The 27,988-nt window shown below is 42.0% G+C and overlaps 1 protein-coding gene across 2 annotated transcripts; it reads right to left on the reverse strand.

Annotated features, from left to right (window-relative positions):
• Positions 1-157: 157 nt before the first annotated feature.
• On the reverse strand, positions 158-27,988 carry LOC113022560 (zinc finger protein 385A-like). Of its 2 annotated transcripts, none has more exons than XM_026168066.2 (8): positions 27,494-27,988; positions 12,662-12,807; positions 8,530-8,640; positions 3,367-3,547; positions 2,859-3,188; positions 2,196-2,383; positions 2,019-2,105; positions 158-1,904 (listed from the first exon to the last, which is right to left on the reverse strand). In XM_026168066.2, the coding sequence occupies exons 1-8, from the start codon at positions 27,504-27,506 to the stop codon at positions 1,677-1,679; spliced, it is 1,284 nt and encodes a 427-aa protein (XP_026023851.1). In that variant the 5' UTR covers positions 27,507-27,988; the 3' UTR covers positions 158-1,676. The 2 variants fall into 2 exon arrangements, with proteins under 2 accessions (XP_026023851.1, XP_026023852.1); XM_026168067.2 differs by lacking the exon at positions 27,494-27,988 and adding an exon at positions 23,489-23,926.

Consider the following 27,988-nt stretch of genomic DNA (forward strand, 5'->3'; position numbering starts at 1 on the left):
GTTGATGATGTCCACCTTTCTTTTCATATGATGATTGGGGTTGGGGGTGGGGGGTGTTATTCTCTTTAGTTTTCTTGCCTTCTCATAGTGAGATTTCCTGTTTATGTGCTGCAGGACACTTAAAATAACTGGAAAACAAAACACCAGTCACCACTCGTTACAACCATGAATTCAGTTTAATGATTTTTTTTAATATATATAATTTTACTTAGACTCAACATTTAGGAATCCCAGACTTGAACCATTTATTATTATTATTATTTTTTATTAATCTACGTTTACAGCAACGTTTCAGTATCCTAATCCTAAATAACATTTATCACATTTGAAGACATTTTTTATTGCAGTTGACAAGAAAAGTTAGCAGGAGTGCTTAAAGTATTGCTACAGTTTCCATTTCCTAAAGCTTCCCTCTAAAGTTTCGCAAGCCAACAGTTTTCACTGGGATACTTTGGGTGATGCAGATTGGAGCACACGAGGCAGAGCAGACAAACAAAACATTTTTATCCCAACACAAACCTGCAACACTGTCAAAAAGGTTTTTTTTGCATACAACTTCTCATCTGTGCATGTGGTCCTTTTTGCTTCAATGCTGGTGTCTTTCATCACACTGTTTCCACTTCATTCAGATAGTGGTGAAATGCAGTCTTTTTAATGTGCACAAACTGCAATAGAAGCCATGAGTCAACGACTGTCCTGCTGTGCTCGGCATGTGAAAGTCAGTCCATTAAGACACTGAAAAGTTTCTGTTTTGCACAGTGTTGTGTAGATGATAAAATAATGAAGACATTTTCACTTATATTTCTCACCGCTTGTGTGCTTTGTGAGACTTTTATATACACGATCTGTGATGACTTGGGGATAATCAGAGGATCATCAGAAAAACAGTTTAGGGGATTTAAGAGACTTAGCACGGGTATTTCCTCTTGTTCTCTGTTTCTTATAAAGTCTAAGCTTGTGTTTCCTCTTAAAACGCTAAGAATAAACACCAAGAGCTGCATAGTGCATCTGTAGCCAATGATCTATGATTACCATTACTTCATAATCACTTCTGCTTTAAGACTTCCTGTAAGAACTATGTATTTCCTGTTCTTCTTATCACTCCTTATTTCTGTAAACCTGACACAATACAGACAAAAGCCAGCTGTGAAAATGTTTGCCAGAAACTGCAGACATTGTATCAACACTGTGGGCACCTTTTTCTTTTCATAGGCTACAAAAGCAAAAAATAAAAATAGAAAAAATTACAGTGGTACAATCCACTATACCTTTACAGCTACAGTATGGATACCAACTAACATCAGAGGCAACTACTACACCTAACTGCAGCAGGCATGTTTGTTAACGTTTGGATATGTAATGAATCCTTGCAGATGAACCATAAACTTAAGAGAGGTAGGGTTTTCAGTCCAATGTAGTGGATCTTATGACAGATGCAGGTATTTAGTCAGCTGCAGACTGGAGGATGCTGAAAGAAGTCCATGCTTGATGGAAACTGGAGAGGATGGAAACATATATTTTGCTACACGATGCGCCATTAAGAGCCATGTTCATGTTTTTATCATCCTGAAAAACCAGCTGGAGAAACACCAGCTGGTTTGGCTCTTGATGGCACGCGGTTGCCGGCCTCCGATTCACAGTGTGCTTCTTCCTGATTTGTCCTCGCTCTTTCAGCATTAATAAGGAGTGAAGAGGATTGGCCCGTGTGTGGTGCGGATGGGTCCTGGGGCTGGCCTCAGCAGGCTGAGGGGTGTTCCCTGTAGGAGGTGGTGATGAGGGTGAGGATGGGAGGCTGGGCCGGGAGGACGTAGTGCCAGCTGATTTGAGGACGCTGCTGCTGCCATTGCTGCAGCAACAGCCAGAGGATTTGGTAAAAGTCCAGCCCCTAGGGTTTTTGGAAGTTCCTTTAAAAAACAAACAAATAGAAAAACGACTTGTTGATCCTTTTAAGATTAAACCTAAATGAGGATGAATTTATGAGGGAGAAGTGCTGCATGTAAATAAAAATGAGCATGTACCATAAAGTCTGTGCGCTTCTTGTGCCGACTGAGAAGAGGATTAGGTTTCCCTGCGACTCCATCGCGGTGCCTCCGGCTAGATATATGCTGGAACATTAAATAAAAAAAAAAAAATCAGATATGGGATTTCTCGTCACATAATCCACTCAGGATCTATTTTGAGCTTTTCTTCCTCACCTGTTTAAGCTGCAGCTCAGAGTTGACTCTGACGTTGCAGATCTCACAGTGGAAGGTGCGTTCCTGAGTGTTAGGGTCTGAGGAGAGCTCCCCTCCCTGCTCAGGGCTGGGTTTAGGACCCAAGCGTGGGTAAGCTTTAATCGGTCCCAGTCCACTTCGAGCCTCCAGAATAGTTTTGTGTTTGGTACCTGGGAACAACAAAAAGAATACTAGAGTGAGCATCTTCCAGGATTTTTTCCCCTTCAATGTTTTTCTCTGTTGCCTCTTTGTTGTTGTTGTTTGTCTGATGTTTCCACGAGCAAGAGTCTCCCATATGGATAAGAAGTTGTTCAAGTGGTTGAAATAAATAATAAGCTTTTTAAACTTCCAGAGGATTATGTAACAAGACTAAAAGCTCCAGAACAGCCAGTAAATGGACTTTATGATAGAGAATTGAGTGAGAAAATATTAAGTGTAGGTGCTGTGTGTTAAGGTTTTTATCAATTGCCATTTACCATGTTTTAATATGACATTCTCACCACTAAGTGGCAGTAACGCAGCTGCTTCACGTCTTCAAACATAACACTCAGAACAAGTGAAGAATAACTTCTAAAGAGGCACGCTTCAGTGTTTCTGAAGACGCTTTGAAAGCTGCACAATTTGTCCACTTCCCCTGGGACTAACCTTTGTTGTGTGCCTCCAGTTGTGAGAGGGAATTAACAGCCACTTTGCAAAGGGAGCAGTAGAGAAGCTTTTTGGCTTTCTCTTCCTCCGACTCTCCTGAAGATGGGCTGGGTGCTGGGGACGGGGTGTCAAGAAGACCAGCTGCTGCTGGTGCTGCTGAATCTGCAGAGGGTGTACTGAGGGCTGCAGAAGGGGAAGGAGACAGTGGCAAAGGCGTGTTGACAGAAGGCAAGAGGGGGCACTCTGTATCTGCTGAGCTTGGTGTGGAAGTAGGAAGGCAGCTGGGGGTTGACGGTGACTCTTTAGAGTTGGGACAGGACTGATTGTCATCTGAAAACAGCACAAAGATCTCTTGTTAGTGAATAATTTAGGAAAAAACAAAATCAGCAATAAAATGAACCTTCTGACTCTCCTGATGCGAAAATATATTATTTTAGATAAACCAGTTTGCCAATACTTTCACTTTACATTTCATGACAGGTTCCTGTATTTGAGAGGCGATGCTCACCCTGTTTATTGTTGTTAGGATCAGGCTCAGGGCTGGATGGTAAAGGGCCTGGAGGTGAGGGTGAAGCAGGAGGGGGATGGTGTTGCTTGTCACCATCTTGGAGACGGGTTGTTTTGGAAGTCTCGATACCCTTCACCCTTCGAGCATGACGGTTCCCTTTATAGTGGGCTTCTGCCTGGCTCTGAAAAACAAGAATAAAGCACATGGCACTTTAACATGGCATGTTCATGTCCTTATTTCCAAATGCCCACCACCTTGGTTGTCTTTTCTCCATATTGAACCAAGCAGACTCTAATAGATCATCAAGTGAAGTGTCTACAAATAGTAACACACACATAATAAACCCTAATCAAACAAAAAAAGAACATGTTACATGCATTTGACATCTTCATATAGGCTTATTAAATGTTATTTATCATCTTGCAATCCTGTACCCAATTTAAATCTTTGGTATGGAGGCTAGAAACATCTCAATCTTCTTTCAAGTTTCTGTATAAGTGCAGAAACATGCATAGTTTGAGGCTGAAGGAGTAATGCAGCGTCTGTTGAGCTGTTTTTTGTGACGGGTGATGGTGCACCACTGATGAGGCAGTCAGCAAAGATTAGTCTCCAGAATATTCTTGTCTTCCTTCAGCACTGCTGTAATCACAGCACTGGCCTGCTGAGCTGATGATGATTATTGAGCGGTGGGATAATCTGAAATGGGCTGGGGGGATGTGGGTGAGGTGTGACAGTTGACAGTCAGTTGCTGGGAAAAAGGTTTGCATCCACGAGTGTGCACTTAAGAGGATCAGTTCCAAGCTGATCCTCCAAGGGAGCCATTTAAAGATCTACTGTGGGGATGTCGGATTTTACATTTCAGTTTTCAAGATGCAACAGGAAACAAGTTATCTATTATAAGTCTGCCATTTCCTCACTTCCTCCCACCTACGAAGTGAAGGATTCCCTGGAAAACACACGGATTTAACGTGTAATGTGTGCACTTTCACAGCCATATCAGAGCTGCATTAAGGTTCCTTTTGCAGACATTTTATATGTCAGTTATATGGCTTCATCACTGAGGCTTTTATTGCTAGAAGGTCCCAGAAAAGACAATATTTCATGAGCTTTCCACTTTCTACATTAGCCGTACTTATTTTAGTTGTAACTGTTTATTTTTTAGAGCATTGAAGTCACAGCTTATTCTTTTGAGCTTTCAGTGTAACCGGCAGCTATTCAGACCATAGCTTCCTGTTCTGTCTTCCAACTGTACAAGTTCCTGTACTAGAAACCTCTCTACAGATTTTGCATATTCATAAACATTATCTTTTTTTTGTGGTAGAGGTTAAGGTTTGCGGTTACAATTATTACAAATATGTCCGCTGGGCACTAACCTCAATGCCCTTACTTTCTGCCTCATTACACAAAAGGTTTGTTGTGCTGGTATTTAACTTTGGCATTTGATGTAAATCATGTGGTGCATGATTTACATCCGAAAATATTCCCCGCTGATACGGAAATCAGTGTAAGCCTCCAAGTTCAGATATTACTGTCCATGTCACCATCAAGTGAAATCAAAGGAAAGGGTGAGGTGTTAGGGTACAAATATAGTTCCTGTAAGCTCCTTATTAATATATGACACTGTGTGTGTGACTCTATGTGCATGTGTATGCTCATGCAAACACGTTCTGGAATTAGATCTGTTTCATTATGTCAATAGAAAGGCTGAGAAACCCACATGAGGCGTGTGCCAGGTACATGTTGGGGCTCTGAGGCAAAGGGTCGACTGGGACGTGTCCAGCGTGCCTCTGTAAGCCTGTGGTATTAACTGCCAATGATAGTTACCCATATAGCCCTCATCCTGATTGGTGATGACAGAAAGGCAGATATAGCTCTGCTTGTGTAACTCTACTCCCCCAGCTGGTGCTTCCCTGCAATTAGGCAGGAGATGAGGGGCCTACAACTCGACAAACAAAGGACAGTAGAGAGCTGAAATAGCCAGTGGCCTCTCTTGTTGTAACCCAGGCTCTGTGCTGCCGGCCTTCATGTTTTGTTTTGTTTTGTTTTGTTTTTTATCTTTTTATGCAACCCAATAGTTTTCTTGCTGCTTGTGCTTGGATACTTTCACTGTCCTAATGACCTTCAATTTCAAGAAATCAATGAAGGGCTGCCATCCATTCATGCATAAAAAAATCCTGACAGCATCAGAAGTGGGGGCACAGTACATTACAGGATCCAAAGCAATTGATGTCAATGAGGGGTTTTTATGTAAGAAGAAAGGTAAATAATACAGCATATGATAAAACAGAAACTATGTTTTAGCAGGTGAAATGGATGGAGAGAAGCTGAGTGAGAGCCAACGGAAAGGAGAATTTAGATGAATGAAGAAGTGGGAATGGGATTTAAGGAGAAAATGAGAGCAAGTGAATGTCCCTAAAATCCTTTTTCTCTCTAAGCAGGATGTGCTTTGATGTTTTATCTATAAACCGACAAAAGGCACTGAAAGCAGATAGAGCTGGTCTAGCAGCCAAATCTACTGAGGACAGACAGCAGTGACAGGAAGAGGGGGTGGAAAGAGGCTTGAGAGGTGGAGAGAAAGACACGGTATAGAGTATACCCCCACAGAGGGAGAAGTGGAAACATGAAAACCGATGAGGAAAAAGAAAAGACAAAAGTTGCCAGACGGATGGGGGACGGTAATGAAACATGATTTTGCATTTGCCCGAGGAGGACAAGGAGAGATGGGGAAAGGGAGAGAGGTGTCCAGCATGTTACAGCAGTGGTGACGATGGCTAATGCAGCATGGTGTGACGTCAACCTTGCAGCAGAGCAGAGCTGAACACACTGGCAGGCTAATTTGTCCTCTGTGGCCTTAAATGAATTGCGGCGTTATAATTACAGCATGTGGGACTACAGTGGAGCAGCAGTGATAGGCACCTGACTCCCAGTGACCACCATCAACAATTTGCTTTCGCTTCGTATTCCCTTAAGAGCCATGGCACAGACCAGACAGCATGAGTAAGCCAAGTACGGCACTGTAAGTAGAGTATTCCTTCATTATTAAAGAATGTCCACTATGCTTTAAGCTCCCAGACTCTCAGGTTACTCTGGAAAGTGTTGTAGAGCTGCAGCAGAGCAGATGCACGCTGCCAGCTCATGAGTAAAGCAGCAGGCTGGACAAACAGGTGGCTCAGAATTGGAAGTCCCGGGCACACGATAAGCCACGCACACACACCTGCACAAGCATTTTCATACATGCACATTTCAGTGGACGCACAGGTATGCAAATGAGAACATGGTGAAGAGAATCAAAACACTTCCCTATTACACGTACCCCACCCCCATAATACTAATGATAATGTTGACCATGTGAGAACACGCAAGGTTTGAGCAGGGGAGATATAATTAAGCGGCCCCTCGCAGAGAGAACGGGGCAGTGTTACACAAGTTTCACATGACTCCCTCCTTGCCTGTGTCCTTTACACACCACTGCATTTAGAGTGAAAGTATTTAGCACTTGGTCCCTGCAATCCAATCATATTTTTAGCCAGGCTTGTATATCAGGCTTTTGTTTGATTTCTGCTCATGTTTTAGGTTAGAGGTTACAGCAGCAAGTCATAAACACCAGGATTTTTCCATCCTTGAAAGCTCTGTCAGCGTCGAATGCATCGATCATTCAAATGCAGCCCCAGCGTTTTGTTGACAAGACAAGATATTTGCGTCTTCAACTGACGTGTTTTTTATTTCTGGGATTATTTCACTTTTTGCACATATATTGGTGTTAAATAAATACAGAAATGTAGAGATACAGCTTGAGAAGAAGTGTGCTCACCAAGAAATGGGCTGTCCAAATACATATTTTTTCATGCAAAGAAAGTCCTATATCATTAAAATGTATTCCCTGTGCTCACTCACTGTAACAGACCCAGCAGTAGACAGGCGCAGACTCGTCGGGCATGTCATCCAGTAGCTGCCCACATTATGAATGATTTGCTTTTCAACTTCAGTTAACACGACTGCCTCCTTAATGGGGGACACTCCAATATTTCCTCTAAAGTTTCATCACTTCAGGCCTCTTTTATTTCAGCCCCCCTTTCCTTGTGTTGGCATAGGCGCCAACTGTTAGTCATAATGTGCCACAAATGTGCCCCATCAGCAATACAGAAACTTCTAGGACTCCATCCTCCTGCTTTACTGTAACCAGCAAACACGTCGTACAAATGTCAGTTACAGCCTCGTCAGAGTGGGATAAAGAACAGTTATAGTCACAAGGTGGCCGTCAACAGCTAAGAAATGTTTTTCAGACTTCTGTTTGCACAAGTTAAAAAGACAAGTTTTTGGATAATCAGGAACTTATCTGAGACAACATTCCTTTGAAACTTTAATACTACCATGTGTGTGAGAATTCCAGCAGAAGTGAAGCAAGCAGGTATATCTCTCCCTTCCTCCCCCCCACACTTTTTGGTGGACAAGCTAAAAATGGAGCTGCTAAAGTGTGAACTAAGTTTTCACCTTCTCCAGCTGTGCAGTCAATCACCAACCAACTTCAAGTCCAGACTGCAGACTTTTTAGGTCATGTGCAGTGAATACAAGTTCAATTCTGGATTGAAGTAATTCAGATATTCATTATTTTAACATGATGTCTTTAACCAACTAAGTTTCTATTAACCCCATCCTTTTATTAACTGCTACACCCGCCAAACTTTAAAATCCTGCAGCAACACTACTCAAAATTCTTAAAGCAAACCTTCTGAAATACTGGGCTAACAAGCCTGGCACTCAAAACTTTCCCAAATCCAATAAAAACTAGAAGCAGAGGTGTTAACATAAGACTAAATTTTATTATAGAAGCATTCAGCACTGGTTTCCACAGTGTGGTAAAGCACTCTACAGTGGATGTGCCACCGCAGACTTAAGCTTTTAGCTATTTAATCTGAAGGTCTCTGCATAAAAGGACACACAGGTGCTGATGTAGCAGGTTGAGGAACTTGATTAATAATCCAGGTAAAACTAGGATGCTTTTGCGTTTGAGTGTCACTTTTTCCCCAGCATCCTACTCACCTAAGCTAAGCCGATAGAAAAAAAAAGCTGCTGTTTGTGTTGTGAATTTTGCAAGTGGTCAGTTAGTAGGATTTTTATGGCCATGAAAGCAACCCTGTTCTGGAACTGCTTAAGCTGCCATACCTCTGAGTTGAAGCGTATTTGACAGACGTTGCAGGAGATGATTGGCCGCTTTGTCTTCATCATAGGTGGCCCAAAGGTGTGCGTCATCACAGCCTTTTGGACAGGGTCCATCTGAGGAGAGACAGCCCAGAGGTCACATCAAAAATTCAGCACCACAGGAGAAATTCAGAGGCCAGTGCTTCTCCTAACTGCAGTGCACTCAAAGGTTCAGCCAAGTGAATGTGGATGAGAGAGAGAGAGAGAGGCGCTGAAGAAAAAGTGCAGGTGAATGACAGCCTCTGAAGGGGAAGAAAGGCTGGGAGATAAAATAGAGTTGGGGAAGAGGGAAGTGAAGAGGGAGCAGTGATTGATGCGGACAGGAAGGTGTGTGTTTTCTCTGCAGCAGCTGGTGCTGCTGTCTGTGCCTGAGTTCTTGGGTGCCGTTCAAACGCTTTAATTCATGTTAGGGTTAGAGGGGCCTAATTACAGACTCGCAATCTCCAGGAATTTTACACTGCTATGTGTGCAGAAAAAAAGCTCCTTTTTTTAAACCTACATACCAGTGTATTACAAGAAGCAGTAATTTCTCCATGCAGTACTCTGAAAAGATAGAAGCTTTTCTTTGGATTTTGCTGCATTTTAGATGATTGTTTTTTAAGCAAATAACAGCGGAGTAAAAGGGTTAAGGGGTTACCACAAGATGAGACATTAATATCATAGCTACAGGCAGACATGTGATGAGTTCCAAAATAATAAAAATATGACTCTTAACTTAAAAAAATATGAATATATATATATATATATCTATATATATATATATCTATATATATATATATATATATCTATATATATATATATATATATATATATATATATATATATATATATATATATATATATATATATATATATATATACAAAAGTTTATTCTGTTCATCTGGACGTAGCGTTTTCAGTGGGAGAAACGTTTTGCTACTCGTCCAAGTGACTTCTTCAGTCTCTATCTTTCGACCATTTCTCCAACTTTTGGAGATTTACTTACCTGGATGATTGAGCATGCATCAAGACGTGCATATATATATAATACCCATGTTTGTCATTTCCAGAACAAGGAAAAATATGCCATGTCATACTCTTTACTGCCTCATTTTTAGACAACTGCATTGGAGTCGTGTGAGCTCTCTGACCCTTTGGCAGGGTTTGGAAACCGCAGTGCTGGGTGTTGCCCTCATTAAGCAGCCAAAACTCCACTGTGGTTTTACTCCACCTCTCATCTCCTTCTCAGACTGGATGCATGCTGCCAAATGAGAGACTGTTTACACTGTGAAGCTGCAGGCACCAGGGGAAATGGTGTAATTGGTCTGAGGACTTAAACTGGGTGTAAATCTATTGTTAGAAATATTTACAGACTTAAACGTCTTTCCCCCTCTTGCCTGTGACGTCAGCTCTTCGGTTTATCTTTCGACTGTTTTGTGCTTTTCATGTGGAGACCTGCAGCACCTCCAAATTTGTTTTGTTTTCATCTGCTCAGTTGTCCGTGTGCCAGCGCTGCGTCTGGGTGAGCTCAGCGCTCAACCTGTCTGTTGTGCATATGGGTATGTATCTGGGGCCTTTTAATGTGTGCGTGTGTGTTGTGTCTTTCTCTGTAGTCTCCCATCACTGCGTGTCATTCGCTGCCTTTCTTTGACCACCTGTTCTCATCAGGATCTCTTTCTCTGTCCCAACTCTTATGACCTCATTAACCTATTACTCCACTTTTCATCTTCTCTTTCACTCTAACTCTCCTCATGTAGTCGAGCTTTTTCTGCACCAGTAATTCACACTTTATAGATGCTTCCCACATATCTGGCTGCATATAAACCTTTTCTTTGGATACACCACATAACCATATAGCTTAGCTGACAGAGAGCTTAAAGAATCTTTAATTGCAATCAACAGCAAATCGATTGGTAGAAGCATGCCCATTAAAGTTGATTTAGATAATATTTCATAATAAAAGGCTGGAAGCGTTTCATGATAGGATTGCAAAGCATCTTTGTTGAAAGAGGTGATGTTTTACATTATAGGACACAGAGTTCTATTCAAAAATTTATCTTCAGCATCTAATGGGAGCATCAAAAACACTTTAGGAAGCAACTTCACCAAAACTGGTTAAGTAGCCGTGCAAAGGTTTTTAGATTTTGTCTGTGGATCCCTGGTGTTTTGTTGCTTTAATCAAGAAATCTAAAGAAGACAGGTAGGTACATTCTTGTCCTCCAGATTGTGTCCTGCATTTCTGCTTTGCTCATCAGTGCAGCAAAAAATGTAATTTCTGCTACAGGGGCTTTTGCAAGTCATCATTGAGAGAAGATAACACTGAAATCATCAGCTGCCACAGCTTAATGTTGATGGAAATTGAGGAACAGATATGTCACCTGCTGTTGACTTCTTAGTGCAAACGAACGTCCCTTTCCAAACCGAACGCAGTTAAACAAGAACACGATGTCAGACTGAATTATGAAGTGAAACCAAATTTGCACTTGAAGTCTAATTATCGAGCTCCCGGCAGTCAACAAGGCTGTCTGACATGGGAATACTGAACTCCTGGCTGAAGGTTGTTTTCTACAGTATTAAACAAGCTTTTATAAAATATAAATACATTGCCTGGATGTGGCTCTTGTCCTCTACGTTGCATAACACAAAACTGGCTTTTCTGTTAACAAGTTATAAAATGTTTCTGAATGCAGCACTCTTCCTCCTATAACAACAGGAGGACTAAGGAGTTGGATCTAACTAAAGCCACTTTCACACGTGAACATTACAAAGACTCTGTTAGACATTTGTGTTCTCACATGCACCTGTGCAGGCTAATGTCTAGAGAAGTGTGAGGGTGCAGCGCATGTGTAAAAACAGCTTGATAGCTAGTGTATGTCAGCATCTGTTTTTATTTCTTGTGCAGAGCAGTGTAGCTCTTGACTCTCTTATGTACTGTAGTACAAATTTACTGAGAATTCATTTTCCCCAAAAAACTAAAAAAAAGCCAGCTGTGCCACCTCTTCAGAGCCTCAGCAACTCTGCTCTATTCACCCAGGCACCCAGATGAACAGTAGCATTTTTATGCCTAAATTAACTCTTTTTTTGTCATTGTTTGGACCCTATTATTACCATAATTATGTGAATTGAATGGGAACGGCAGATTGTTACCATGGAAATGTGTATTTTTTCCCCGCTGAAGTGTATAAAATAAGGCAGTCTTCATTTTTGTAAAACAGCCTGAATTGTTTTGGACTAATGACCTAGGACTGCGTGGCTCTAAAGAGCAGTTTAAAGAGCTCTTACCACACAGCGCAGTACTGTGCAGTCTCAGTGCAAGAAGGCTGGATCTACTGTAGGCTCTGCAGAATGTTAAGTATTTGGAAATTGCCTGTAAACCTGGTGAGGTTGACCTGACTCCAAACAGGACCATAACTCAGTTTGAAGCAATAATCACTGTAATCAACTGTTTTTGTCAGTTTGCCTTTCACTGTGTCCTTTAAGCTCCCGCAGCCTCTTATCTTATATGATGACAGTAGATGTTGAAGTGACTCACACAGAGTGTTTTAGTATTGTGGACTTGTATAAATTTTTACTGTGCAGACAGAGAATGATTTGCATGAAAGTGCTGTGGGATTAGTGGCCACACTCAATGCCCTTGATGATGAAGGATGAATCATAAACCTGCACAAGGGTCATTCTGCCCGAGTTGACTGATTGTGTGTGTGTGTGTGTCTGTGGGTGGCGCTCGCCCGTCCCCTTTTGTCACCACGATGACCTTCACATGAAACCCAATCTAGAAATGTGAGGGAGGTGGAGAAAATGCTGACTGTGGAGAACAGCCCGTGCCTCTTATAGAATTGATTAGCTGTAACTTATTTTATTGCTGTAAACCACTCGCTTGGGCATTTTCTCAATTATACTGAAACTCACTGTGCTGAATAAAAAGCAAACAGCTGTCACCTTATTATTTTGTATTAGACACCATAAATCCCTTATCAGTTTATCACTTGTCTTCACTCGAGAGGCTCCGGAGCCACAACTGAATACCAACTCTGTCTCCTGTTAAGTGAAACAAACTGATAACAAATCCCAGGCGCTGCCTGTGCGCATATGCACAGGAATGTCTGTGAGCACTCACTGTGTTAAAGTTGTGGAAGAGGCCGATGCTGGCTGGGTGAGGCGATTCCAGGGGGAACTGGAGGAACGGCTTCATATCCAGTGGAGGTGGGATGACAGGTGGGCTCCTGAGGAAGGCAGGGACAGGCCCTGGGCGGTTTACACCTCCTGCGGTAGATATGCAAACAATGATATTAAAAAACCTATAAATAATTACATATTCTAGTAAAAGACGGCAACCATAAAGCGTTCTTCTTAAAGGAGCAGTTTGACCTTTTGGAAAACGAGCTTACACCAGGGATGTCAAACTAATTTCACATGATGGGCCAATAGTATGTCTCATTTTTTAATAAATGCTCTTGTGTAAAATAAAACTGTAAGTAGTACTCTTAAAGTGTAAGAAATAAATGTGCAGCTGATTGCCCACACTGTCCTTTTATTATAAAAGAAAGTTTTTGTTAATTCACAGAAAAAGCTCTTTGAAATTTCTTGATGCTTGCTCAAACGTCAAGGCATGAAAAAACAAAACAAAACAGGGACTCTTCAGTGGTCTGACGTCATCATCAATACCAGATCTGGGCCAAGAATGAATATTATGACACTTCATTAATGAGTTTTTGAAATGATATCATGTTGGACGGGTGCCGCCATTAAAATCAAAGCAAGGAATGAACTCTGTATATAACTCTGAACACTGAGCTGTTTTTTTCCAGAAGTGTCAAAACATATCCAACAATCTTACAACAAGTTCTAACACATCTTTTCTTTCACTGTATCAAAACAAAATCTGCTGCTTCCCTCATCCTCTGTGCCTTTTTTCACATTTGAACCCCACTCATCACCCAAACCTCTCCTCTCTTTGCTTTTGCTGCTCACTTTTCTCTCAGTAGTTGCTCAGCAGCACTGAATGCCTGCACTTGAAGACTTTTCTGTGATGGGCAGGAGAGCTAAGCTCCTTAAGCCTCGCAGCTCGGGTGCTGCAGATATCTGTCTTTTCTCCATTTCTCCCAGTGTCTCTGTCTCTCGCACCGAGCACAGTTTTCTATCCTTATTTCATGCTCTCTTATTCTGTTTGCCTGGCTCTCTATCCCTCATCTGTACTTCTTCTCACTCCAGCACCAGTTCTTCCATTCCTTCTTCTCATCATCATCCTCTTTCTGTTTTCCACCTATGCTTCCACTACTTATTCTTCTCCAGTGTAAAACCAGCAGGACACTTCAGGCCCAATCTAGCTACCCAGAGAGAATTTGTATAATCTTTTCTCTTGAGATTATATGCAGTCATCTCCCTTTATTGCTGCCTCTTTGTGATGACTATAGGCTCCTTAACAGTTTTGTTAGTTTTGAAAAGAAAATTGGTCACTTGTCAAAACGAGGGGAAGAAAAGACTATTTTGGTATCAGAGGAGGCTCCCATCTCTTACAACAGGGGAGACATAAATAATTTACTGTCAGGATCAGAAATAGATGGAGGGGAAAGTCTGTACTTTTGGCATTCCTCTTCAGGGTGTTTCAGCGTCCTTGGGAGGCTGTGACAGGTAAAGCTGAGCTGTAGCTGTTGTTAATCATGTGTGAATACTTTTACATGTGCTGCATGAGAAGGAGAGTGTTTGATATTATGGGAAAAAAATAGGTGTAAGGCTACAGGTTGCAGTTTAAATGTCCTTCAGACATAAAGCCCACAGTTCAAATGGTGGCCATTATCACCTCTTTAAAACAAACGCAGCAAGATTTGTGAAGGATAAAAAAAAAACTGGAGTGACACATCTAATTTCAGACGACATACCATCAGGAAGGCATGAGTGACTGCCCAACAACAGATACTGAGAGAAGGAATATAAACATCTATCTCTCTATATATCTAGCTTGCTAGCTATATTCCTTCCTTTCCTCCTTCTTTCTTAACAACAATTCTCAGTAGGCTGTTTAAATGATGCTCAACTGGTACTGTGAGGCCCAAATATGCAAAAAGTTGCACAATTAGACGTTAACCAGGGCAGCGATGGATCCATGGTTTGAAGCCGATTATGTTAAATTGTGACGCTGCCATTTGAATATTGCAGCAGAGCTTTCAGACCAAACAATGATTCTCCAGTCTTCAATTTTACAATTTTGGTGAGCCTCAGTTTCCTGATAGGTGACAGGAAGCAGGACTCGGTGTGGTCTTCTGCTGCTATATCCCATCTTCTTCAAGATTTAACATGTGGTGCTCTTCTGCATAGCATATGTGCAAAGAGCGGTTATATCCGTTACTGTTTCCTTCCTAGGCTGCTCACTGGATCTGACACCAACAACCACGCCATGTTTAGAATTACTTATATCACCTTTCTTCCACATTGTCATTCGATTCACACTTCAGCAGGTCGTCTCGACCATGTCTCGACCCTGCGAATAGCTGATTAGATATGCTTTCATGAAGGTTACGTGTACCTAATGAAGTGGCTGGTGAGTGTAGATGGGACAGACCTGTCACTGTATTACGAGGTCATTACTGGTTGTGTGGCTGCACAGTAAAGAGACTGTCTGTGGCCATGAGTTCTCTCGGTTCTCATTCACTAGTTTGCAGCATGATTTTCCGTTTGTGAAATATTCCAATTTATTAGTCACATGGAAAATTAATCAGGGAATGCCTTGAGCCAAGGCTACTTGGTGATTGACCAGCTGCTGCTGTATGACCATGTGGTGTCTTTGGTTTCTCAGTGAGAATCCCCTTCCACTTGTAGTATCTGGTTTAATAAAAAGAGAAAAAAAACAAAATGATGAACAAAAAAATCATCGAGTTGAAGCAAGAGCTCATAAACCAGTGGGAGGTGTCCAAGCGGCTGCACCCGAAGCAGTAGCATTAGTAGCGTTTTGAGAACTATTTTCAGACATGGATTAACATGAGGCAGCAGGATGTATTCACAGCCACAGGACTGTGTTTGTGTAAATGAGAAAAATGTTCATGAACATACCACCAAGCTATTTTAGTGGGCGGGTGCTAGGGTTAGGGTTACATGCAGCATACTGTAAATAATACTTATTTCAAGCATCAGTTCACCACTCTCCTTCTGCCTATTACACTTAAAATTCTGTTTGTTCTTTATTCGATCAAAAGGGTAAATTTAAAAAAGTAGAAACTAAATTGAATGCAATTAAGCACAGTTTAATTCCCTGCCAAGCAAATAATAGGACAATAGTGTCTCAGCTGAGTGGAGCGATGGAGAGACATCATCACTGTGTTTCCTCTTGGGCTGGTGAAATGTATTCCCGGCACGTTTCTGGTAAATCCACAGCTCATTTTACGCTATATTACAATTTAAAGGTCAAAGAACGTCTTCTATAGTAAATCTGTATTTACAGTGCAGACACAGTAGAGTGCTACATTAAAACAATGCTGCTCATTGCTTTTAGTGCCACGTTCTGCACCAACCAATTCGGCGTGAGCGTAGCAGCATCGTCCCCTGACCTACCCAGCTCCTGAGTGATATACAGTGACATCAGATAAGAGAATGCCACGACCATGCAGGGAGAGAGAGCATTGATTGGACACATTCTGAGGAGCATTAAAGTGTTAAGATGCCAAACTCCATAAATCCAGTTCTCACCATCTACAGCTCCTTTTCTCCACTGAAATGAACAGACAGCACCGTCATCTCACTGATTTACTTCGCCCCCCCCCCCCCCCCCCCATGCAAATGTGTGAGAAAGAGATCAATGTCTGTGTAATAGCTTATTGAATTTTTGTGTAGATTGTGCGAGAGAGGTAGTTGGACAGAAATGAAGAGAAGCAGAGGAGGGACAAAAAAAGAAAAGAAAAAGGAAAACAGACAACCAGAGATGGAATCTTATCTCCCCCGTTAGGTGCACACACAGGCGTGCGGTGCACACACCAGTATGCTGTGACTAAGGCTTCTCAAATTGGCAATTCATTTAGCCAATTTAGGTTTAATGATCATAGAGGTAATGTCAATGTCAGTGGCGTCGCAGGAGTCTCTCTGTATTCCCTGCTTGCTTCCATCTTCGTTCTCCATGATGGGACTGGGAGGGAAGGGGATGGGAGATTGTGTGACATGCTGTCTGCCAGAATGAAGTCTGATGAGAGGCAAAGACACTGCAGGCTCCCACCAAAGAAAGAAACCTTTATCCAGGCCCGTTAGCTCCACGCTCAAGAGGACCGGCACACGATGCCAGCCGCGTCACATCTGCATCTAAATGGCCTGCTGTGCACAGATAATTCTGAAATGAGCGTCTGTGGTGGATTAACCAGCCTGCCTCCTGACAAAAACCCCCTTGCTGTCACTGCAGCAGAGACAGAGGCAACCGTGTGGTGGAAGGGTGTCTAATAACCAGAAAACCACTGGGCTCACTGCATTTGGGTTTGGCTTTCACCCTCAGGTTGAAGTACAAAGGAATGCGAGACAGAGCTGATCCAACATTTGGTCGCAGATGACACCATTGGTGTGTCTGTGATTCACGACTAACATTTTCAGTTTTGTAGCTGAAATGCTGAGTTGGTAATTGCCACACTTTGGCAGAGCTGACATTAAAACCAATCCTAGAAAAAAAAGAAAGTCATGCAACTGTGTTTAAAGCTCCAACCTTTAAAGAACCACAGTGCTAACTTTGTCGTGAATGCAGAGGGAAGATGGGTCTGTCTTAGTGTCGCATACTGCTGCTGTGAAGGACTGAGCATGAAATCCAATTTACTGCGGCTCAGCTTACCCTCAAGTCAAAGGCAGCTATTTCAACCTAAGCGGGGGGACAGACGACGGTGCACACATTCACATTCGCACACAAACCTTTGTAGTCTGAATAGATGATGCTCTAAAAAAAAGGGTAATTTATGGGCTGGGTTCTGATTAATGTTGTGTTGGTCTGTGTGAGATCTGGAAAGGACACAGCGAAGAGGAGAGTCAAGTGGTTGAGAAGGAGAACACATTTGATTTCACTCTGCACTTTGTTTTAATGATAGATGCTTTGCGCCCCAGTGGCCAAGCTTAAATGCCGCCTCCTAGAGAACTCTCTGAAGTCCTCTTTCAGTGGAAACGTGTGTGTGTGTGTGCCTGTTATGCAGTGCTCTTGAGATTCCTTAGTCCTTCTGCAGCTCCAGTCTCTGATTTGATGCAGTGTTTGTAATTACCGAAGACTTTTTTTTCTTCCTCTGCAGATTTTTCACTGCTCTCATTAAAATTAAAAATTATTATGTAATGATGCAGGACATTGCTTTGTCTGGATATTTTCCTGTAAATAATTTCTCAAGTCTTTTCACAGTCTTTCCCCATGAAGAGGTTAAGAAAAAAAAGTGACTATCAAGGAACTGGAGATGATAAGCTGAGAACTAATGGCCTGAACTGAGTGGTTCAAGTCGAGTGAGCGAGAAAAGGAGGTCTGGACAAGGAGGCGAAAGGAAGGCATCAGAGGAGGGGGTGGGGGTTGTGGGGGGAAAGAGCCGCATGTTTTGAGGTGAGTCCAAGGTGACCAGAGGAGGTAAAGAGCCATGTCGACCTGCAGGTTAATGTACAGAACAAAGGCCATCTGCTACCTAAAGGAAGCAGTCGTACTCCATGCAGCTGAACCACAGCGTGGAACATGCTGATTAAAAACATTGCTTTAAAAATACTGAAAGGAGTCAAGTCAAGTAGGCTACAGCTGTTGCAAAGGGTTAACCTCTGCAAGTCACATGCAAAGCGTACATGGATGAGCAATTTCATGCTATGCCTCTTCTAGTGGGTCAGCTACATGCCATGACTTGCTTTTGGTAGAAGTCAGTTTAACTGTGTATCAGAGTACAAAGTGTCTCCTGTGAGGTGTCTGCGCAATCTGCTTAAAGCTTACCCCAAAGAGTATACAGTAAATATGATGTAGGTCTGTGACATCACTCAATTCTTTGTTGACAACAGTTTTTGAAGCCTCAACAAGGATTGCATCCATATTGCATCCATATTGTTTTTCGGAATTTTATCTAAGAGCCAGAAGTGACACTATATGGAGAAAAAGGTGAGATGCTAATTTATCAGCTAATGCTGCAAGATCAGTTAATAGCAAAGATATCTGCTTAATACTATAATTTCATTCACTTAAACTGGAGCTCAGAACTCTTTGATGGTGAAATTAACCACACAGCGAGCCAATTATTTGCCATGTGACTATTAAAATTAGGGGCGATCGTGGCTCAAGAGTTAGGCGTTCACCTTGTAATCGAAAGGTTGCTGGTGCGAGCTGTCCCCAGCTTGGACAGTCTCAGGTTGTTGTTGTGTCCTTGGGCAAGACACTTCACCTGTTGCCTACTGGTGGTGGTCAGAGGGCCCGGTGGCGCCAGTGTACGGCAGCCTCGCCTCTTTCAGTGCGCCCCAGGGTGGCTGTGGCTACAATGTAGCTTTCCATCACCAGTGTGTGAATGGATGACTGGTTGTGTGAAGTGCTTTGGGGTCCTTTGGGACTAGTAAAACGCTATACAAATACAGGCCATTTACCATTAGAGGAGGGTGGATCAGTCCAAATATTGATCATTGATAGAAACGAATGCTGGCATGGGCATCTGATAGAAACTAGTGCGACAGGATCAATACAATTTTTGTGGTGGTGGAAACAAACTTCCACAGAAACCAACTCACCAAATACTAATAAATGAACCTTAAGAATATTAGTAATATATGTTCATTGTCTCACTTGCTACTGATTATGACAGGCTTTTCTTTTGCAGTCTTTTCACCAGAAGTGTTCGAGTTTGCTAGATGTCAGCCAAGAAACTCCTTGATGAACTCCTAGCCAAGGAGTGTCCAACACATTTGTGTCCATGTGTTTAGGAAATTCTCCCATTAAGCCTATTGTGGCCAGAATTGCAGCATTTCAAGGTTCTGTCTTTAAGAAAAACAACAGCATTAGTAGTTTTATCTACTATACTTCCATTAAAGACACACAAAGAGTTAGAATATTAATAAAGAAAAAACCAAAGTCTACTTAACAAACTGGAAACAGAAGATGCATTACTATTTCTGTGTTGACATAAAAAACCATCCGTATGTCAGTTAGAAGGTCCACTTCTCCAATTAACAGCACCTTGACCTTTTCACAAGTTTCCCTTTTACCACCTACAAAGTTGACTGATACAGATATTTCCTTTTAAACTATAAGCTTTTAATGTTAAAACTGCATCTGTCTATTCAGTCTTTTGCATGGTTGTGTGGATGTCAACATGCTGCATCCTGAAGAGATTTGTTTCCTAAAAAGACTGTTGAACATCTGCCTGTTCTTCAGCTCGTGTCAGGCTTCAGCTCTTTGGGGAGTTGCTGGAAACAGCCCGAATCCAACTGCCAACTTTGTCTTTCATTGTGTCGCAGGCACCATTGAGGCTCTACCAGAGCTCTTTAGCACAAAGCTACACAGAGCAAAGTGAAGGCCATTAAGAGAACCACCAGGACAACATGAACAGCAGCCCTGCCCCACATTATTATCCCTTTTTTCCCTCAAATCATTTAAACACCTGCTGGGTGGTGGAATAATATACTACTGTAGATACAGACATACAGAAACCCGAGAACCAAAAGTACACAGAACACACAAGAGCATCCAAAGCAAACACGTTCAGTAAAAATGCACATACAAAACAATGGCATCAGACAAACAGCAGCCAGATGCATCATCGTTTTATAAAAAAGAAAACAGACAAAAGAAAGGAATACTTGATCTTCAATGCATAGAAAAGTCACAGAGAACAAAGAAGGATTGTGTGGTATACAGCTGAAATACATACAGCACAGGTTTTATTCCACAGAAGCAGAAATGACCAGTTGTATTTTGGGATTTGATTGCAGTCTAAAAGGGAGAGTGTGGTTTTATGCTATAGCATGGCCATAAAGCAACACGCAAGGGTAAGATTGAGGCGGGTGGCGCACATAGTGTGCATAACATCAGAACAATAAACAATAAACAACTGTATGATCAGCCTATGTTCTCATGCTACTTTTGGAGTCCTTAAATCAGTAAATGATAGACATTACTGTTTTGTGCTGTAGATTTCAGAGCATTTAACTGTATAATTATGGTCAACAAGGGCTCCAAACTTAATGACAAATGTGTTATTGCCTTCCAAAATGACATATGAGATTTCCTGATCTAACAGCAACATCACCTATCATTACTTTTGCTGCAGGTTTACAGACTTTAGGCATGAGAAGCATCTTTGCAAAAATGAAAATTGGTCAATTTGGGGATTTTCAGTAACATTAATTACAGTTTATATACCAAACTGTGATCACGGTTTCTACCTCGTTTCCTGGGTCCACACTTCTGGTCCCCTCTCACAGTTCCACCATCACTCCTCTTTCATTTTGCAGTACTTACAGGTGGGTAAACAAGGCTATTGTGGCCCAGCATCACATGACACTATGTCAGACTCAGCGTGCAAAAAGCAGTGGTGATGAGCATTTTTGCTGTGACATCATACAATACCGCAGATGCTGGTGTCCCCCGAAATGACACACTCTGATTTCACTGTCCAGTGACCCATTTATGCCAGTTTGGACTAGCGTAAGGTTAGGAAGAGTTATGGGTCATTTGTGCGCAATCCTCCTCGAGCAGTTTATATAAACAAATAACAACAATACATTCAGAAACAATATGCCACTTACTGCAGCGGTTTTACTGTTATCTCACTGTAATTTAGATAAACAAAATGTAATTTCTGGACTGCATGAGCTCCTTGTGTGATAAAAGGTAGTTGTTGATGTCCTGTCTGAGCTCTGCTGCATTTACTGTCAGCATATAGCCCCGTATAGTCCTGCAGTTCTCAATCCGCTCTCTGCAAAAGTTTCAGGCTTCTTAAGCATATGAAATGTGTGTCAGGTTGTTGAACACAGAGTGGCAGCCCTCTGTCTCCATTTAAAATGCCAATACTTTTCACCCTTCATTGCATTGCCTGGATTTAAAGGTCATGTTGTTTATCGGGGTCAACGTGCACCTCTGATTCCTTTGGAGGCCACGGATGAGCGGGGAAAATTTGTCTATGTGTGTCTAGATGTGATGCAAAACGTGAACTTTTATATAGTGCTGACTGAGGTCTTTGCATCAGACTAGAGGAAGCCTTGGCTCACTTTTAAATAAATAAAAACCTCTGGGTCTGAAATATTCATCACAAAAATTACACTAGAGTTACTAAACTGTGTTCTCCACTGCTCTGCATCGAGGGAGATGAGCCAGGTTCGGCACAGTTCTTCTAGTCTGCGAGGCTCACTGTGTCAACATGTTTGATTTTCCTCCTTTCATCAAAAGACATTAAAACTAGGTGTAAATGTAGGGACAGAGCGAAGGGAGACACAGGACTGTAGATCGGTGGAGGCTTTTCCTGTTCATCCCCTCCATCTTTGCTGTTCCTGCCTTTGCCTTTCATGGTTGCTATTTCAGTATCTGGAGCTACTTCTGTCTCTCGAAAAGGAAACTAATACAGTTTATAAAATCCTATCAGCCCATGTTGTTGTGATCATGTGTCAGCGCGTTTAGTGTCTAATGCATGCAGAGTTAAAGCTTCTGCACTGGGAAAAGGATTACCACAAGCTCAAGCTCACACTCAGATCACAGGAAGACTCGAGCAGGGGTAAGAGCAAGCAAACAAAAATAAAGTAGTCAAATATTTAGTCAGCGCACACGTACATGGGACAAGGTCACAGTGGTTAATCAAATCTACTGTGAGGAAAGATGGATTAGTGTTGATAAACGGAACAAGATAAAAGGCTGGAACTGGAAAACATCATCTAAATTATATGTTTCTAAATTATACGCCTCTGCCTCACATGATTGTGTCTAAAGGATGGTTGTTTTAGCCTTTAAATAAAAGTGCGGTGCATGACATTATTGGACGGGGCATTGAAGAGCTACTGTAATATTCTGCAGATTGCAAAACATCAGCATAACTCAACTGACTGCAGTAAATGCGTTTCACAAACGTAATCCAAACTCAATTTGTGTACAAGCATACAAAACAGCCTTTATATAGACTGAAGTTGGAGTTCATTATTCTGTTGCACAAAAAAAACCACTCTGTGGCTTTATGGCACTGCTTTCTTGACCTTTTTATACTTCTTCTTAATGCTGATTTGTCCCCTGACACCTTTGAGCATTATGTTGGAGTAATGTATGTACCGACCACAGGGAAGTGAGCCAGCATTGTTGTTGATCTTAAAAATTCTCCTTTAAAAACGGAATCTAAAAGCCAGATCTCCAGTTTCCAGAATCTGTTCCGTAATGAAGCTTGCTGGCGAGGCGGAGGATTAGACGGATTAATGACATGCAGTCTTGCACCCTGTCAGTGGTGAGTGCTTTTATGCCTTAGGCCAAGAGAAACTGAGATAATTGATCACATAATGCACTAAGTTCTTTTTTAATGAAGGACTACCTCAGCTTAGGGTCATGTTAGACTACTTAAAATGAACACATTTTCATAGGAATTTGGAATATTTCCTTAATCGCCTTAATGTGGTTAAAGGTCTCTTCTCTCATTCATTTTGCAATATTCATGTTTTTTGTGGGATACATATATTTTTTTAAGACAGCATGTCCTTATTTCCTCTGGAACTGACTAAAATCATCTAATGTACACGAGCTTGGTGAGCGTGAGAGTCAAGTTCTCACACAAAGTCAAATGAACTGGAGCAAAGCGAGCCTGCTCACAAGACCCTACAGATTTCTTTCACACAGGGTGACACATTGATCACGCATGTCAAAGAAAACATCGCATAAATGCATATCAAAAGTTTGCACCATACACAAGAGATCATCTCATCAGAACAGAAATCTAACTGTGTGGAAGAAAAACAAAATCAATCAGATCAATGAGAGCACGGAGGAGGAAAAAGCCCTCCAATGCTGTCTTACCCAAGATCATGCTGTATTCTCCCACTTCTCTTTCCCACGTTATCTTCCTGCTTGACTCCTCTCCTCTTTGATCAGCTACAAGGACGACTCAAATCTTAAGCGCCCCCCTCTCTGGTTCTCAAAACTCAATGTGGAAAAGACATCCAACATCACAACCTTCACTTTGGTTCTCTACACTGTGTCTTCCCTCCCGCTCAGTGTCCCTCATCCACATTAGATAGTTCTCCTTCTTCTTCTCCTTCAAGTCTCGGTACACGTCTCAGGCAGCTGTTGCCAGAGGAGAAACACAGCAGCCTTGACTGCAACACAGCATGCACTCAATCTACTGCAATGAAGCCTGTAATTTATTCACTGTTATATATTCACTCCAGCAGGAGGAACACCAGAGAGATGGAGGCTTGCCTCACAGGAGGAACCTCTGCACTACAGCATGCCTCTCTCTCTCTCGCTCTCTCTCTCTCTCTCTCTCGACCATATTTTTGGGGTTGGGTATAACCTAAAGGCACCTTGCATTTCTAAGCTGTGATTGGTTGGAGGTTTAGCCAATGAGAGCAGCTGGAACTGAACATTTTCTTGGGGTGTTTGAATCAGGACGCAGACTGATAATGCTGCTGTCGATTCTGCTCTCTCCTTCTCTCCGTCTCCCTTTGTCTCCTGTTTACTATTGACGACCCCCCCCCCCAGCCCAGCACACACACACACACACACACACACACACACACACACACACACACACACACACACACACACACCTCTCCTCGTCTCACTTTCACTCTCATCGACAACATCTGAGATCTGTAATATGTCTTTGTGCTCTGACAATTTCCTCCTGAGATTTTCCTCTGCTCTCTCCCTCTACCTGTCTGTTGTCTGTTAGCTGTATACACAAAAATCAGCAGTACATTTTGGAAAATGCTGACCGAGTTCACGGTGTTGTTGCAGACAAGTGTGCGAAGAGACAAAAAGAAGAGCAGGCGCAGAGGCGCAGTAGAGACTGACAGCTTGAGAGACTCGATGAAGCATTGTGGGGAGGGGAGGAGAAATTGAGGTTAATGCAGACTGACTCGGGGATGAAAGTGTAAGGTGAGGAAATGTGGAAGATATGGTGAAACAGCAGGATGAAGGAGGGAGCTGACAGCTGTTTGACAGGCAGTGGCAGAGAGTGCTGAATGAGCTTAAATACTAAGCTCACTGCACGCACTCCTATACCAACATTTACCAGAACAATGAGTTTAAGGTGTATGCTGTGCTAATGGATGTGCGAGCCTTCGTCAAACACTTTCTCACAAGATCGGGCTGTCACATGAACTCTTTTGTTCGGGCTTTAGGCAACACGATCTGGTCCATTTTTACATAATTAAACAGTCATCCTAAAGTAAGTCAAATAATGCTGCGTGTCAGTCTATTTGTGTTTAAGTTTGCTTGAACCCAGGGTAGAGTTTGTGTGTGTGTGTGTGTGTGTGTGTGTGTGTGTGTGTGTGTGTGTGTGTGTGTGTGTGTGTGTGTGTGTGTGTGTGTGTGTGTGTGAGATAAGGTTTCCTCATTAGTAGAGTCAGCCTGAATAATGCAGGCAGGTGTAATGTTGTGGCCAATGGGCCAGGTGCTAATATGGCTGTCTGAGGGTGGAGGGTCAGACACAGCATGACTTTAATGGATGTCACCATGGGAAAATGAAATCGGACCTCAGAGCTCATGTGACGAACCATCCCATCTGTGTATGTGTGTGTCTGTGCGTGTGTGTGTCCTTGGGGATTTATGCTAAGTCTTTGCCTTGTCTACTTAATGAAGAGCCTTTCTGGTTTTCGGAGAACAAAAAGTTCTGTCAGTGTGAAAGAATATCTTTGCTGAATTGATCAATTATACAGTGGATTTAATGACAACTCAAATGGATTATTTAAAGTAATTTTTAATCATTATTCAAATATTTCTTGAACATTTATGAAGAAAGTTTTCACAGGAGTCACTCCATGATTCAGTAGCTTGTAGAACCACTTTTAGCAGCAATAACTTTGTTTTCTGTATAATTTTATCAGTCTGTCACGTCGTTGTGGAGGAATTCTGGCCCACTTTTCTTTACAGTGCTGCGTCATTTCAATGAAGTTTCCAGGCATTCATTTATGCACCTGTTGGATTCTAAGTCTGGCATATGACTGGACTGTTGCAGCTCCTTGATTTTTCTCTTTTTCAGCCTTTGTGTTGTAACATTTGTTGCTGTGCTTGGCATCATTCTTCTGTTGCATGAACCAGTTTCAGTGAAGGTTTAGCTTTAACCTGTAGAGTCTGAGGTGTGGCTCTTGGGTTTTGTGCTGTTTCTCTGAGCATAGCACAGTCTGACCATGGGGTGAGTTTCCTGGGATGTCCAATCCTGGGAAGATTGTGGGATTGTAGCATTGTGGCAAACCAGCAAACTGCCTTAGTACCAACTTGTATGGAGGTGCTCACACTTGCTGATGATCAGTTAATGAAGTTTGATCAGCTTCTACTTACCCTGTGAATTTCTATAGTAGCAGGAAGGGTGTACTTAGTCTTTTACACGACTCGTACGGCTCCCATTATGTTTAGAATAAAGTATTAAAGTTTTGATCAGTGTTTAGTTGCATACTGTTCATTCAGTAGTCCTGTGTACTGCATCCTGTCCCGGGTGGCCATGACTGTATCGACTGATTTGTCAAAAAGTCCAATTTAGGTTTAATCTTTAGCGGTGAGGCCTGAAGTGTTGTGCTAGTCCACCTCAGATAACATTAGAATAGCCATAAGCATATACTTAACGTATACGTAACCCAATACAGGCTATTGTGCCAAACAGACGATGCAGATGAAGTAAATGCAAATTATGTCACACTCAGCATAAGTGTCTTTTTGTTTGTTTGTTTTTTTTGTTCTACATATGAACTACATACTAACTTGAGCTACGCTTAGTTATAAAGCTGTATAATGTAAAGTGTATTTCTGCACTGACGTGATGAGAGAAGATCTACTGAATTTACTGCACCGTGGAGGTTAAAATGGGCTTGAATTAACTAAATGACTAACATGCACTGTATATAAATACACACAAACAGGCACACACAAGGACACACACTGGACTAAACACAGGTCTGTGTAGAGTAAAGGGGTACAGGGCACTTCATCAGCACATGTGTTGTACATTACAGTGCCCTCTGATGGGGAAGGGGCAAATTATATATGTTAATATTTTAGTGTTATTAAAGCATTTTTTATGTGATCATAAACAAATAATTTCATTTGCACTTACTACATTTTTAACCAGATTAAGACAAATACTTGGAATAACTATGATGGAAGGTAATGGGGATTCAACTAAGGATAATGTGAGCAGAGGCCAGATGTGCAATCAGTTCCCTCTATGTAAGCACCCAAAAACTGGTGTCTTATACTTCACATGCTATTAACCGAGACGCCAGAGTGCTTTAGATTCTGTTTATTACTACTGCTGTATATATGAGGAATCAGAATATGCTGACATTGGGCACACAAGAATTACCCCCACACAGCTCTAGCTGTGACTAGCCTTCACTTTAATAACAAACATTACTGATATCTTTTGTGTGTCCACAAGCTTTTCCATTCTGCTTATCAATTTGTTTAAGGATGTCAGGGAAAACAAAAGTTCTGTTCTATCTATTCACGCCAAAGGTTGCTCTCTTTCTTTCTCCTCCTTCTATGCACCTTCCTTCTTCCATCATCCATTTCCTGCATCATATCAGTGAAGTGTGTAAAGGGTCACACCAAGTGTGAGTGCAAAGTCTTATCTGACCCTACGTGCTGATGTTTGCAGGAGACTGGCCTAACTTTCATCAAAGAGAGAAACCTTCAAAGCCTCGTGTAGCCACTGTCACTCGCTCTTTATTTCTGCTCAGAATATTGCAGTAATGAGGGGATCCCGGCTTACCCAGCCTCTCAGTTCTTCTTAAGCTGATCAAAGGAAGCAAACTCAGGCTGGTGGGTGTTTTTGCATTGCTCAGTAGTCTGTTATGATCTTACCTGAGCCCCACATTGGTTGCTTCTGCACTTCGCGATGCTCAATGCGATCCAGCTCCTTTGACCAGTAGAGAGTCCGGAGGTCAGTGTGTCAGCCAGCGTAAAGTACCACAGAGATGCCGTCCTCTTTGAGTGGAATAAAAAAAAGTATGCTCACATTATTGTAGAAATATAAATAAATAAACACTCAGCATCGTGAGCGCAGAACTGGCAACAGTCAGCTGGGGAGTGAAGAGGGAAATGCTCGGTGCAGACAGCCACATGCCCACAGTGTGGCTGCATCAAACTACAAGCATCTTGATGTTCAGCTTCTTCATCTTCGGTTCTCTCGCTCTCTTTATCCTCTTCGTTTCAAAAAGCTTCTAATACTCTGTGTCTGTCTGTATTTTCTCTGTGTTTTCCTTTTATGCTGTCACCTCTTTGCCGGGAGTGAAGGAAACAAGTGCACAAGATTCCAGTGGCTAATTCTGCTTCTTAGGACTGGGGAACCTAATATGT

This window comes from Astatotilapia calliptera, chromosome 5 (assembly GCF_964374335.1).
Source record: "Astatotilapia calliptera chromosome 5, fAstCal68.1, whole genome shotgun sequence".
NCBI lineage: Eukaryota > Metazoa > Chordata > Actinopteri > Cichliformes > Cichlidae > Astatotilapia > Astatotilapia calliptera.

Coding starts and splice junctions, on each gene's coding strand:
- LOC113022560 (XM_026168066.2), bottom strand. Junction 8,641..12,661: donor TCTTCCACAACTTTAACACA/GTGAGTGCTCAC, acceptor GTCTCTCCTCAG/ATGGACCCTGTCCAAAAGGC. Junction 2,384..2,858: donor ACTGGAGGCACACAACAAAG/GTTAGTCCCAGG, acceptor TGTTGTTCCCAG/GTACCAAACACAAAACTATT.